The sequence below is a fragment of the Euwallacea fornicatus genome, chromosome 22 (assembly GCF_040115645.1).
Source record: "Euwallacea fornicatus isolate EFF26 chromosome 22, ASM4011564v1, whole genome shotgun sequence".
Taxonomy (NCBI): Eukaryota; Metazoa; Arthropoda; class Insecta; order Coleoptera; family Curculionidae; genus Euwallacea; species Euwallacea fornicatus.
Window position 1 is genome coordinate 3,412,956 of NC_089562.1, and position 13,464 is coordinate 3,426,419.

The 13,464-nt window shown below is 33.7% G+C and overlaps 2 protein-coding genes across 13 annotated transcripts in view; both read left to right on the forward strand.

The window, feature by feature from the left end:
- The window catches only part of LOC136346297 (phosphatidylcholine:ceramide cholinephosphotransferase 2-like), a 36,581-nt gene extending 34,446 nt beyond the window's left edge, over nt 1-2,135 (forward strand). For all 12 annotated transcript variants that reach the window (XM_066295335.1, XM_066295339.1, XM_066295338.1 and 9 more), the window contains one exon: nt 20-2,135. In XM_066295335.1, the coding sequence (XP_066151432.1) occupies nt 20-172 (153 nt within the window). In that variant the 3' untranslated portion in view covers nt 173-2,135. The remainder of the gene's footprint in view (nt 1-19) is intronic.
- A 140-nt stretch (nt 2,136-2,275) lies between these two features.
- On the forward strand, nt 2,276-13,382 carry CPSF1 (cleavage and polyadenylation specificity factor subunit 1). Its single transcript, XM_066295331.1, has 21 exons — nt 2,276-3,995; nt 4,317-4,531; nt 4,582-4,898; nt 4,949-5,199; nt 5,250-5,431; nt 5,487-5,694; nt 5,748-6,106; nt 6,313-6,512; nt 6,565-6,676; nt 6,727-7,182; nt 7,598-7,832; nt 7,895-8,058; nt 8,111-8,325; nt 8,489-8,708; nt 11,925-12,077; nt 12,137-12,313; nt 12,415-12,547; nt 12,704-12,844; nt 12,900-13,029; nt 13,082-13,184; nt 13,244-13,382. The coding sequence occupies exons 1-21, from the start codon at nt 3,824-3,826 to the stop codon at nt 13,322-13,324; spliced, it is 4,224 nt and encodes a 1,407-aa protein (XP_066151428.1). The 5' UTR covers nt 2,276-3,823; the 3' UTR covers nt 13,325-13,382.
- The last annotated feature ends 82 nt before the right edge of the window (nt 13,383-13,464 follow it).

Consider the following 13,464-nt stretch of genomic DNA (forward strand, 5'->3'; position numbering starts at 1 on the left):
GTTTCTTTTGAAATTCCAGCAATTCTCATCAAATAACCTTCTGAGCCGCTCATGGTGGTTTGCCCTCTTCCTTTACTTCGAAGGCAACGTGGGGGGTCCGGTACCGCGGCAATTTGACTGGCCATTGCCGTGGCCTCGTCGGTGGCACTCTAAAGGCAACCGGGATAGTTAGTGCAAGTTCAAATTCGGGTCGAAACTGTTTAAGAAATTTCAACATAAATGTGATAATAAAATAAGTTTAGCGCCTTAAAGTGACTTTCGAGCGACCGTGGTGTTTCCCGCCTTCTGGGGTTACACCTCATAATAAGTAACCTCTATCCTATACAGGCTATGCAGTGTCTTCATTCGTAAGTTAAATTATTATAGTGTGAAACACTCAACTTAAATCAAAATCGTAGCCTAAATGATGATGTTTTTATTTCTGTAATTCCAGCCTTTCCTCAATACTTATATTTAATAAAGGAGGATTTTTATATTTAGTAACTTTTTTAAGGGACTAATAAGATAGTTGTGAAGCTATAAATATGTATATTTAGATAAAGAAAATTATTGATGAATATTGCTGATATTGATAGATAGGTTTTTAAAACGGTTTATTATTTTTTTATTTAAGAATTTATAAAACGCGTGTTTTACAAGCAGGTAAGTTGTGTAGATTATTTATTTTTTGGGAGAAATAGTTTAAGTGATGAATCTTTACCGTTAACGTAGAAGCAGGTACAATGATAATGACGTAAGTATTAAAATTACAAAACACAAATTTACACTGGTTGTATTTGATTTTTACAAAAATCAGACTAAATCCAAAATTGAGCGGGTAAGGTGGCAGAGTTCTATATTAGCATGTTGACCAATTTCAGTTATGCCATATTGCCAATTCTCTAACCGATTTTTTCATAATTTACTATAATTTTAATTGCATTGAAATTAATCTTTTCATTGTACCTACAGTAAAAATGATATGTAGGAATCAATCAAGGCTGAATGTAAAAATTTTGTTCTGCTTATGAACTCCCCTGTATGATACCTAAAAAAGCAAATTTAAGCACCTGACACTCAGCTTCAAATAAGATATTTTTCGAACCATTTTTTATCTAAAGGTGTTTAAAATTGAACACTTACTTGCCTAAAAGTCCCTTATTGTCACCTTACGCAAACCGATGGATATTAAAACTGTGCCAAGGCGCCCATAAGAGGACGTTTTCGCGCACATACTATATATAATTGTTACTATGTATATTTAAGGGAGGAATTAATACATTTATAAGAACGTTGTATACGCATTTCTCTCTCTCTCTCTCTCTCTCTCTCTCTCTATATATATATATATATTTTTTTTTCTCCCTTTCTCTCTCTTTCTCTAAATATACAGAAATTGCAAAAAGTACCATCTAATATTATAGCTACTTATTATTATTATTATGTCCAATTGGTGATAATTTTGTTCTCAATAAGATAAGTCGGTGTTTTATAGTGAATTATTACCGAGATTGAAGAAAAACTCCCTACAATAATTGATTTATTGTCTGGGTTTGTAGTCAAGTTCATTTTTAAAACTTAACAACAGTTAATATCCTTATTGCCCCTTTTATTTGAAATTTAGGTGGAAACATGGAGATTCTATATTTCTTTACTGAGTTTTCTAGAAACATCGTTTTGTATATTTTAATTTGTTAAGTGAATGGATATATTATTTGATTTTATACTTATCAATGCAGAATATTTTTTAAATTATTTCAAAGATGAAATTTATTTATATGTACACATAAAAAAATCGATAGGATGAATCTCATAGAACGTGTTTATGAAGCAATTAAGAATCTACGAAGTGCAGAGTCTGAAAGAGAGCTAGTTACTGCGTGCTTTTGCGTGTACGCGCTTAAGAATCAAAATTTTAAACGCTTTATTTTAAGCAAATAACTATTGTTCCTAGTTGAGAATTAATGCAATAGAATTCACATACGAGTGTTTTTATGTAGCCAAGTCATTGCTGGCCTTAGTGATTTGCTGGAAATGAAGACATATTCCATGGTTTCAGTCCTTTGTTACAATTGTATATTTTAAGACAGTATAAATTTGTTTAAAATTGATAAATTCTAAAAACAAATTGAAAATATAATTATTTTTTTAAGTGATTGTGTGTATTAGTATTTCAGGTATTTATTACTTAAAATGTCATAGGCTATATTATTTGAAAATAAGGATGAAGATCCAAATCACTCCCATCCCACCAAACCTATATTCTCCTATTTACTAAAAATTCTGCACGATGACAAGTCCACATTTACAATATGCTTCAAAAAGACTCTTTTCACCGTGTGTTACACCATTGCTTTCCTTTCAACGAGTACGATCAATTTTAGCATAATGCCGGCAATTATTACGTCTAGCCCATTGAGATCGTTGGTCGATTGTACGTTGAACGTCATCGGCGTGTAACTAACATCCGTCATTATGATCTTTCACTGTCCAAGAGGGTAATATAGGTTTTGGAGAATGAAGGTGATTTGCGCCACAGGGAACAGTATGTTTTGTCAGCTTTTTTAAGTTCTGCATTATACAGGGTGTCCCAGAATGAGGAGGTCAACGCTTAACCACATATTCCTTGGTCACAAATATATCGATTCATGGTGATATACTTATATACGAAATTGTCTCCTTCTGGAGATACAAGCTCTTAAAGTCTCACTTTTTTTAAAGTTTTGCAGATAAATCGAAAACGGCTAGATGGATTGCTACAAAATTTGGTGTATAATCTTTCTGCTTCTTGGGGCACATTTGACGGGGCTTATTATGGTAAAACCACCAGGGGTAGTGGTCAATTGCTACAAGGTCGAATGTTAAATACACTAGAACTTTTTTTATTCGTTCATACAGACGGTTGTTTTTTTTATGAAATTCCCGGTCAGTTACGCAACTTTTTTTAAATCTCTTATTGAATTTTGATTTCTGGAAAACAAGTTACAATGAATGCGATGCTTATGTTGTGTAATTGACAAGAACGCCGGCAATTGTTGATAATGCCAGTGAATGCACGTGATTGATTGGATTTGCCAGGTTTTAAGAAAATAAAAAAAAATGTGTACGTTTCGAGAAAAAACAGATATGTTGCATACATTGAGACTTTGTCAGGAAAATGATCGTAATAGTGTCAGAGTTTATGCGGAAAGATTTCCGAATTGGCATACTTCAAACTGGAAAAATCAGGGTGGTCACGTTGAGCACTTATTAAATGAATTGTTTATTAGAATGTATGCTTTTATTTCCTTCTGAAGGGTATGTATTGACTGACATCAACAATTTTAATTTTTTTTTCGTCTAATGGAGGCTCCAAAGCAAAATTTAATAACATTCTCCAGAAGGAGACGATTTCGTATATAAGTATATCAACATGAATCGATATATTTTTGACCAAGGAATATGTGGTTAAGCGTTGACCCCTTCATTTTGGGACTCCCTATATAAAACCGAGTTTTGCTTAAATCATATTAGATCTTGGGAGATACCAAATATGTAGCAACGAGGGTCACAAACTCTAGTTTTTTGTTAACAACTTGGCAACAAAACACAATTTTAGTTGAATGAGAATTAGATAGACGTTAGGGAGCGCTGCTGCCGTGTGTTTTAACCTTAGTTAGTAAAATTAAGGTTAAGTTCAGATTTTATTTTGCAAAAAATAATTGAAACTTAAAAGAAAATCAGATTATTCCGATTTTATGTTACCTGTGATTAGTTTTTCCTTTTATATTATGAGTTCCTTTAATAAATAACGAGTTCCTTTCACAATCCTACATAAGACGTTTTATAAATACTCACAAGCCCAATGTTTTCTATTTGCAAACAGTCCCATCAACCCACAGGGGTTGAGCATGCAATCAGTTGTTTTTTCTTTAATAAAACGGAGAGAAGCCTGATCACAGCAGGTGCGAACGTCCTTAAAGTGTTCCGACTAATTCCAGATGTGGATCAGAAAACTAGACATGAGAGATATTCAGGTATCTTAAAATGAAATTGCAAGAAGTAACTTTATTTAACTTATATTTGTTTAGTGTAAAGTTGTATTTAAAGTACAAAGTTTGATTATATACCCACAAATAATATAAATTTCGAAATTAAATGGCCAAACTTAGACAAAGCAAAAAATGCATTAAGTTGAAATTTACAAAACAATTATTTCAACCTATTATATGTTTACAGTTTATCCATACTAAATACCATCAAATAATAATTTCTTAATGCACAGTGCAGGTCTTGTGCCTGAAAGCTGCCAGGATTTTCAACTAACCTATATAATAATGCAATGCATCGCATTCCAGAATTCTTCCCTCCGAAATCAAAATTGGAATGTATGTCCCAATATCAACTCTTTGGAAACATAATGGCCTTACAGAGTGTAACACTGGCTAACTCTCCGCGAGATTCTCTTCTTATAGGCTTTTCCGATGCCAAACTTTCAGTTGTAGAGTATGATCCTGAAAACCACCAGCTGAAAACTCTAAGTTTACATTATTTTGAAGAGGAGGATATGAAAGTATACTTAATTTATTTTATTTTTCTGGGAGGTTTATTTGTATTATTCAGGATGGCTGGACCCACTTCCATCATATACCCATAGTGCGTGCAGATCCAGAGAATAGATGTGCTGTTATGACTATATTTGGAAAAAAATTGGTTATTCTTCCCTTTAAACGGGAAACCGCTATAGATGAAGGTGATTCTGACATAAAGCCTACCTCGAGTTCAGGATTAGGAGGAAAATCTGCGATTTTGGCCTCATATATGATTGAGGTCAAAGACTTCATGGACAAAATAGATAATATTATAGATATACAGTTCTTGCACGGATATTACGAACCTACATTGTTGATTTTGTATGAGCCACTTAAAACTTTCCCAGGGTAAGTTGTACAACTTATAAGAAATTTGCTGATTTAGCCATATTAAATAGGCGAGTAGCAGTAAGGAGAGACACTTGCGCAATGGCTGCAATATCTATAAATCTGCAACAAAAGGTACATCCAGTCATTTGGAGTGTTTCAAATCTACCTTTTGACTGCATGAGAGCCGTACCTATTAAAAAGCCAATAGGCGGTACTTTGATATTTGCAGTCAACTCTTTGATTTATCTAAATCAGAGTATTCCGCCTTATGCAGTGTCTGTTAACAGTATTGCTGAAACTAGTTCCAGTTTTCCAATGAGTGAGTATGATTAACTCTTTCAAAAATAGACTGAACTAGTTCTTTTTCAGAGTCTCAGGAAGATTTAAAAATAAGCTTCGATTGCGCGCAAATTGGGTTTTTAGACGACGACACTTTGGTTTTGTCCTTGAAAGGGGGCGAATTGTTTGTTTTAACTCTTTTAGCAGACAATATGCGTTACGTTAGAAATTTCCATTTTGAAAAGGCAGCTGCCAGTGTTTTGACTACTTGCGTATGTTTTTTTCACAGTTGTAAATTTGACATATTAGGGCATTAACGCTTTCTAGGTTTGCATCTGCGAGAATAATTTTTTATTCTTAGGGTCAAGATTGGGCAACTCTTTGTTACTGCGCTTTACAGAAAAAGCAAACGAAGTTATTACACTTGATGACTCCGAAGAACCTGGTGCCAAAAGGGCACGAGAGAGTAAGGTTGATGATATTGGGGATATAGTTTCGGATTCTTTAACTGATTTTATCGCTAGTGATGTCTTAGGTTTGTTCACTAGACTCAAATTTTTCAATTATCATATCGTTTTATTTGGAAAGACATTAGGGACCCAGAAGAATTAGAAGTGTACGGTAATCAGAAACAGGCGGGTGTTCAAATCTCGAGCTATATCTTTGAAGTTTGTGACTCCTTGTTGAACATCGGGCCTTGTGGCCAAATTTCCGTGGGCGAGCCCGCATTTTTAAGTGAGGAATTTCAAAAAAATCCGGATTTGAATTTGGAACTGGTTACCACTTCCGGATTTGGCAAGAATGGAGCTTTATGCGTACTCCAGAGATCCATAAAGCCGCAAATTGTGACTACATTCACGCTGCCAGGGTGCTTTAATATGTGGACTATTAAGAGTGGGGAAGACACGCATTCTTTTTTGATTTTGAGTCAGGAGGAGAGTACAATGGTATGTTTTGTTGTTAATTGTGAAGTGAGTGAATTTCAAGTAGATTCTAGTACAGTCGTCATGTACTTCAAATATCTCAGTTTCCATGGGTCGTTATGGTTTAAAAAATTCATTATATATAATTTGATATTTTCGCGGCCCGAAAGATTCTTTACAAATATTAAGATGACCATGTCATGTAAAGTACTCCTTTTTTTCCCTGGAAGGTTTTGCAAACTGGCCAAGAAATCAACGAAATTGATAACACTGGTTTTTCAACACATCAACCCACCGTGTTCGCGGGAAATTTAGGCAATAACCGATTTGTAGTCCAAGTGACCACAATATCAGTGCGCTTGCTCCAAGGAGCGGTGCAACTGCAACACGTCCCTATGGATTTAGGCTCCCCTATAGTGCAGGTGTCTTGGTAAGTCTGAGTAATTGATCTGCATTATTTTAGAACTGAAAGTGGTTTCCAGTGCCGACCCGTATATTTCTCTTATGGCGGCTGATGGACAGGTTATAACTCTCATGTTAAGAGAGGTTCGGGGTTCCGCCAAATTGGTCATCAGTAAATCCACCTTATCAAACGTAAATTAGTGCCTAATAAATATTTTCAGTGTAACACTGAAATTTTGCAGAGCCCTATGATTACCACAATCTGTATGTACAAAGACACTTCCGGACTATTCGCCAACAAAATCCCGGACGAGTTCACTCATATACCGCAACATCTCATCACTGATATGTCGGACTTGACAACCGACACACAGAACGAAGAAGATCTGCTCTATGGCGATAATGATTTCAAAATGCCCTCGCTGAGTGGTGCTATCCCTAAGCCTAAAGTATTTTATAACTGGTGGAAGAAGTACATGACGCCAGCTAAGTCCACATATTGGTTGTTTGTCGTAAGAGAGAATTCCAATATGGAAATTTATTCAATTCCGGATTTCAAGCTCAGTTTCTACGTGCAGAATCTGTGTTTTGGCCACAAAGTGTTGATCGACTCCTTGGAGTCGGTTATGCTGAATGTCACGGCGCATATCAACGAAACTCAGATTCAGAAAGACTATCAAGTAAAGGAGATTTCAATGGTCAGTTTTTATTGTATTCAATAATTTAAGGAAATACGTCCTTAGCCATAATATTTTGAAGTGTGTGTTAGGTTTTCGGAAATTTTAGACGCAAATAAAAATACAGAAGTCAGAAAATTTATGCCGTAACTTAAGGAGCGGAGAAAATGACAGATATAACGCAATTATATTGATAGAACAATTGTTTCGCAGTTGTCGCGTTTTTCAAGCCAATCGAATAGCTTTCTTTTAATTAACATAACAGTGTTACTGTCATTTTTACGATTTTTTAGATACACTAGTAGCGTTGTTAACATTTAAAATTGTGATTTGAGATTTACTTTAGTGATTTAAAGTAAATACATAAAGTTCAATGCTAATTACGTGTGCAAAAGCCAGCTGTGATTTCTGTTTGGAGAGTTTTCTAAATTTTTAGGTCGGCATGGGAGCAAACGGATCACGACCCATTCTTTTTGTCAGATTGGACAAACATCTTTATATATATGAAGTGTTTAGATTTTACAAAGGCAACTTGAAATTGAGGTTCAGACGAGTTAAGCACGAGATAATGTATCAACCGAATGTAGCTGGAGTAGTCGATACTGAAAATTCTGATTATTTCACATTGCAAGAAAAGATATCTAAAATAAGATATTTCGACAATATTGCCGGCGAGTTGAAAGTTTCAGGGCGCAAAAGTTTTTATAATCAAGGACTTATTCTTTAATTTTAGGCTATAATGGAGTATTCATTTGTGGTGCAAGCCCATATTGGATTTTTCTTACCAAACGTGGTGAACTAAGATATCATCCCATGATTATAGACGGCGAGGTGATTAACTTCGCCCCGTTTAATAATGTAAATTGCCCGGAAGGTTTCCTGTACTTCAATAGAAAGGTGTGTGAACTGCGTAAATTTAGATATAACCAGTTCTAGAGCGATTTTGTAGTCGGAACTTCGTATTGGAATTTTGCCGACTCACTTAAGCTACGACGCACCGTGGCCTGTGCGAAAAGTACCTTTGAGATGCACACCTCACTTTGTTACATACCATTTAGAGTCGAAAACTTATTGTTTAGTAACCAGTTTATCTGAACCGTCAAATTCCTACTATAGATTCAACGGTGAGGACAAGGAACTAGCTGTTGAAGACAAACATGAAAGGTATTGTAGGACCAAATGTGAATGTTAGCGATTGTCTGTTAAATTTTGCCTAACTGGTGTAAATTCTAAACATTAATTTAATATAGTGTGATGAGCGGTATTCTTTGGATCTTAGATTTTTAGGCACCACCATCGTATAAAAAAATGTAACGAAATCTTACAGGTTTCCTTATCCCCATCAGGAATCGTTCAGTCTCATGTTGTTTTCGCCGGTTTCATGGGACGTGATACCGAACACAAAAATTGATTTAGACGAATGGGAGCACATTACTTGTTTGAGAAATGTTTCTCTGGAGTATGAAGGAGCACGGTCTGGATTGAAAGGTTATATCGCCGTAGGGACAAACTATAATTATGGAGAAGATATTACCTGTAGGGGGCGGGTAAGAACCACAGTATACTGAACATAAAAATTTTACGCTCTTTTGAGCATAATTTATCTGTTTTTGTTTATTTGTTCTACTGAAAAATTATTTAATAACAGCAAAATTAAGTATGAAAATACTATCTTTTTTATTTTGATATAATAGAATTGCAAGGAGGCTTAAAATGACTACTTTCAAATGCACCCTGTGTTTATAACCTTTAGAGTTGGAAAACGGTTTAGAAAAAATAACCAATTAACAAACAGCCGAAAATATAAAATCTAACATGGGACACCGTGTTTATTCGTAATTTACTGCTCATGGCTAGTCTAACGAATTCTTAGTTAAATGGTAATTTGATTTTTCTACGATAGACTTTCAAACTTTATTTTTATTTTAATGTACTGTAACTTTATTATGTAAAATATTCTTTGAATGGTGGGGTGGCTTAAAAAATGCGATAGTATAGACTTTTTGGCCATTTTTACTGTAACTCCGGTTTGTACAAATATTTTTAAAATTTCATCTGTTCGTAAAACATTGTCCAACTTTTCATATATAACCTAGCATATTTTGTTTCCAAAGGTGATACTCGCTTGTAAAGGGGTGGCTCTGTTCCAACGGTTAAGAACGATGTGGGTGACACCTAGCAATTAACAAAACTCTACTACATAGCTTTTAAAATAAGTAGTCTCAGCTATCCAACTTACTGGCCAATTAGAAAGCTCCACATATCCAATACTGTTAGACAGAAATAAATTATTAAATTCAATATTATTCTTATAATAATTATTAATGTCATTGATTATTTTTTAATTATTCACACGTATGCCTTACCAAAAATTTAATGAAAGTCGAACAATGGATTTTCATTGTCGAAAAAGTATAAAAAGCCCCACGTTGCGCAAGAAGGCCATTATTCTTATGTTCTTCGAAGTTTTCTATAGAAGCTCCTTAAGATGTCCCTATTTAAATATTCGATATATAGTATGTTTGTAAGCGGCATGTGGCCTTTTCCACATTTCCAACAATATCGTGTTAAAAAGTGGTATTTCTATTTCGCAAAATATTGCGATATTAGCTGTGTTCTTGTATGTGTTACGTTGGCTATGGATCTCCATAATCTAATATCGACAAAGAAAGCAAGTTACAATGAGTTCAGTTACGTCTTATTTCAATTATTTATTCGTTTGATGGTTTTAATTAAAATATTTTTGTTTCAAACCAGAAATTTCTATGAAGTTTTGTCAGAAATGTTCAAAGAAGAAGAAATTATTTTGTCTTCTAAAAATCAAGAAATTCGTACCATACATGGGAGCCTCGTAAAACGCTACAAACAACTTATTTTAATAATCCTTTTACAGATCGTACTGACGTTTGCTTATATAATTTTATTTATGAACTTATTGGAAGGATCAGATGATGGATACGTTAGCGAACCCTTTAAATTTGAAGCATTTTTTAATCAGAACTATATTAACATTTTTATTAGCCACACCATATAGTTTACGTTTCTTGATGTTTCATATTGTGTACATAAGTTCACTTATGTATGTAAAAAGTCAAATGAAAATATTGGGCTATAAGTTCAGGAATTTTGGCACGCAAACTAATGATTTTCTAGAAAACATGAACGAAATTACACAAATTATTCGGAATCATCAACATATAATGCAGTAAGTTAATTTTTAAAATATATTTTATATTTTTATTTAACTGAGTTGTATCTTTTTTACATATGTTAAACAAAGTCCAGTATTTACCACGCTAACTATTGGCAATGGGTCGTCTAATTTTTTTTAATGATTGTTTTTAAATATCAGCAATAATTATTTTATGATATATATTAATTTTCAGATTTGTTCAAAAACTGAATTTGTCTTTTAAGTATATACTTCTTCTAGAGATTTTTTCCAATTCTCTAATGTTCGCCTTCTCTGCAGGTCAAATATTTGCAGTAAGTGTCTATAAAGAAACAACATTATAATCACTCTTATCTAAGCCATTTTTATTCCATCTAGGGAAATAGTACCAATGATGCCCTGATGTCTATCAATTATTCCCTAATGTTGTTGCTAGTATTTATGATAATAGGTTGGTATGTCAACGAAATTAAAATCCAGAGTATTAAGTTGGCCGATGCGATCTATGAATCATGGTGGTACCAAAAAAATATTTCAATACAACAAATAGTGCATATAATAATGATGAGATCTCAGAGGCCTTTGGTGTTGACTATAGCATCTTTCAAACCTATGACTACTGAAGTTGTTACTTCGGTATGTGTTTTTTGAGATTGATACGAGTTCCTTTAATGTTAAAATTAATTTATTTTCAGGTGATAAATACCGCCTATTCGTATTTGTCAATCATGGCTAATTATTATAAGTAACTTTAATAAGTACTTTTATGTTGGTTAAGCTGAATATCAATTTATGGTTTTGTTTTTCCTTTGATGCTTTTCAATAATTGCTATTGCAAAAAGTGACACTACGACAGAAAATAAAATATAATAGTATCAAGTCCGTTTCACGATATTTTTTGATCGACTTCATCCATGGAAATTTCCCCGTCCAATAGAGGTTACAATGATTGAATTTTCAACAGAAACAATGGCGATGAGACGTACCAATTACCAATTACCAAAACCTTGCTGCATAGCTTTTAAAACAAGTAGAGTTTCAGCAATGTCATTTACTAATCAATCCGAAAGCTCCAGATATCCAGTAGTGATAGCCAAAAATACATTATTAAGTTCAGTCATGCAATTCAGTATTACTAGTATATTCATTATTAAGGTTGTAAACTAGTTTCTAATTGGTCATCTACACGTATGCTTAATCAAAATTTTATGGGAATCGAACAATGGATTTTCATTGTCCAAAAAGTATAAATAGGACCACCTATAGCTAAGAACCGCATAAGCACAAATGGTCGTTTATACATTTCTGATAATATCGCATTAAAAAGTGTTATTAATATTATATAAATTATAGCAAATTGTGCCTTTGTATATAGATTGAGTTTTATGGTCTTTTTTTATGAAATTCATGTAACGCATCACTCATTTCATCAATGGAATTCTGTATAAAATGATGACGTTATGTTTTTTCTTATGATTGAAAAATAACAGATTTTTTGCCCACATATTTGATTTCCCGTGCCAGCAAAATTGCGACATATTTCTAAATTTGAGCGTACTCTAATAATTAAACCTAACTTTTCCTATTTCAGATTCTAATCTACGACGTTATTGAAGTGGTGCCCGAACCAGGTCAGCCCTTGACCAAAAACAAATTCAAAGAAATTTATGCCAAAGAGCAAAAAGGACCTGTAACGGCCCTTTCGCAAGTTAAAGGGTTCCTAATTTCCGCCGTAGGCCAAAAAGTAATATTTCGGGTCTCTTTTAATGCCAGTACTACTAATATTGATTCGTATTTTTGCAGATTTATATTTGGCAATTAAAAGATAATGATTTGATAGGAATCGCGTTCATCGATACCCAAGTTTATACCCATCAGATTTTGACTATCAAAAATTTGATATTAATCGCGGATGTTTATCAATCTATTTCCCTTTTGCGATTCCAGGATGAATACAGGACTTTGTCATTAGTGTCTAGAGTATGTTATTTACACAGAGCGTTTAATCTTTGTAAACGTGTTTCGGAGACACTCTGTTTGTACTCTTTTGGTTGGATAATTCTGTAACAAAAAATTTGCAGGATTTGCGTGCTTGTGAAGTATACGGTATAGAGTATATGATAGACAACTCAAATATAGGATTTTTAATGTCAGACAGAGAAAAAAATGTTACGATTTGTATGTATCAACCTGAAGCTAGGGAATCGTTGGGAGGTATGTAAATATTAAACGTGTTTTTGAAAGAAAAGAAAGCAACTGAAGTTATTATTAAGTGTTTACTGTATTGTTATTATTTTAATTTTGGTAAATCTTAAAGTAGGAACTAAGCTCTATCACGTTAATTCAAAATTTTTGTCGATTTTTATTCAGGACTGCGATTGCTGCGTAAGGCAGACTTTCATCTGGGACAGGCTGTTACTACTTTTTTCAGAATAAAATGTAAATTAGGAGAGTTAGGTGAAGACAAGAAAAATATGAGCGGAGCTGATAGGAGACATATTACAATGTTTGGTAAGCATTCAATTGACTACATTATGGACTAACTTTATCATTGCTGTAATTTTAGCAACTTTGGATGGAGGTCTGGGCTACATTATGCCCGTTCTGGAGAAAACTTACAGAAGACTTCTTATGTTACAAAACGTAATGGTCACGCATGGAGCACATATCGGCGGTCTGAATCCAAAGGGGTTTAGGTTAGATATTAATTTAATATTTAAGAATATTTAGAAATTATCTGTGTTTTAGGACATTTAAGAGCTATAGGAAAATGTCGAATCCTGCTAGGAGCATAATCGATGGAGAGTTGGTATGGAACTTCATGCAGCTTTCTATAACTGAGAAGATTGAGGTATTATGGAGTCTATTCAGTGTAGTTTTGACTTTTGAATTATTTTTTAACGCCTTTAGGTCTCCAAGAAAATTGGTACTAAATTGGATGAGCTTCAGGATGATTTAAGCGACATCCAGAAATTAACAAATCATTTCTGATACAATAAATATCCATAAGAAAATGTAAATAGTTAAGATAATAAATTTTTTTAATCTAGATTTGTATTTCATTGAATAGAAGATTTTTCTTTTACAAGAAATAATTTTTGCAATTTCTAGCGCTTACGCAAGAATAGGTA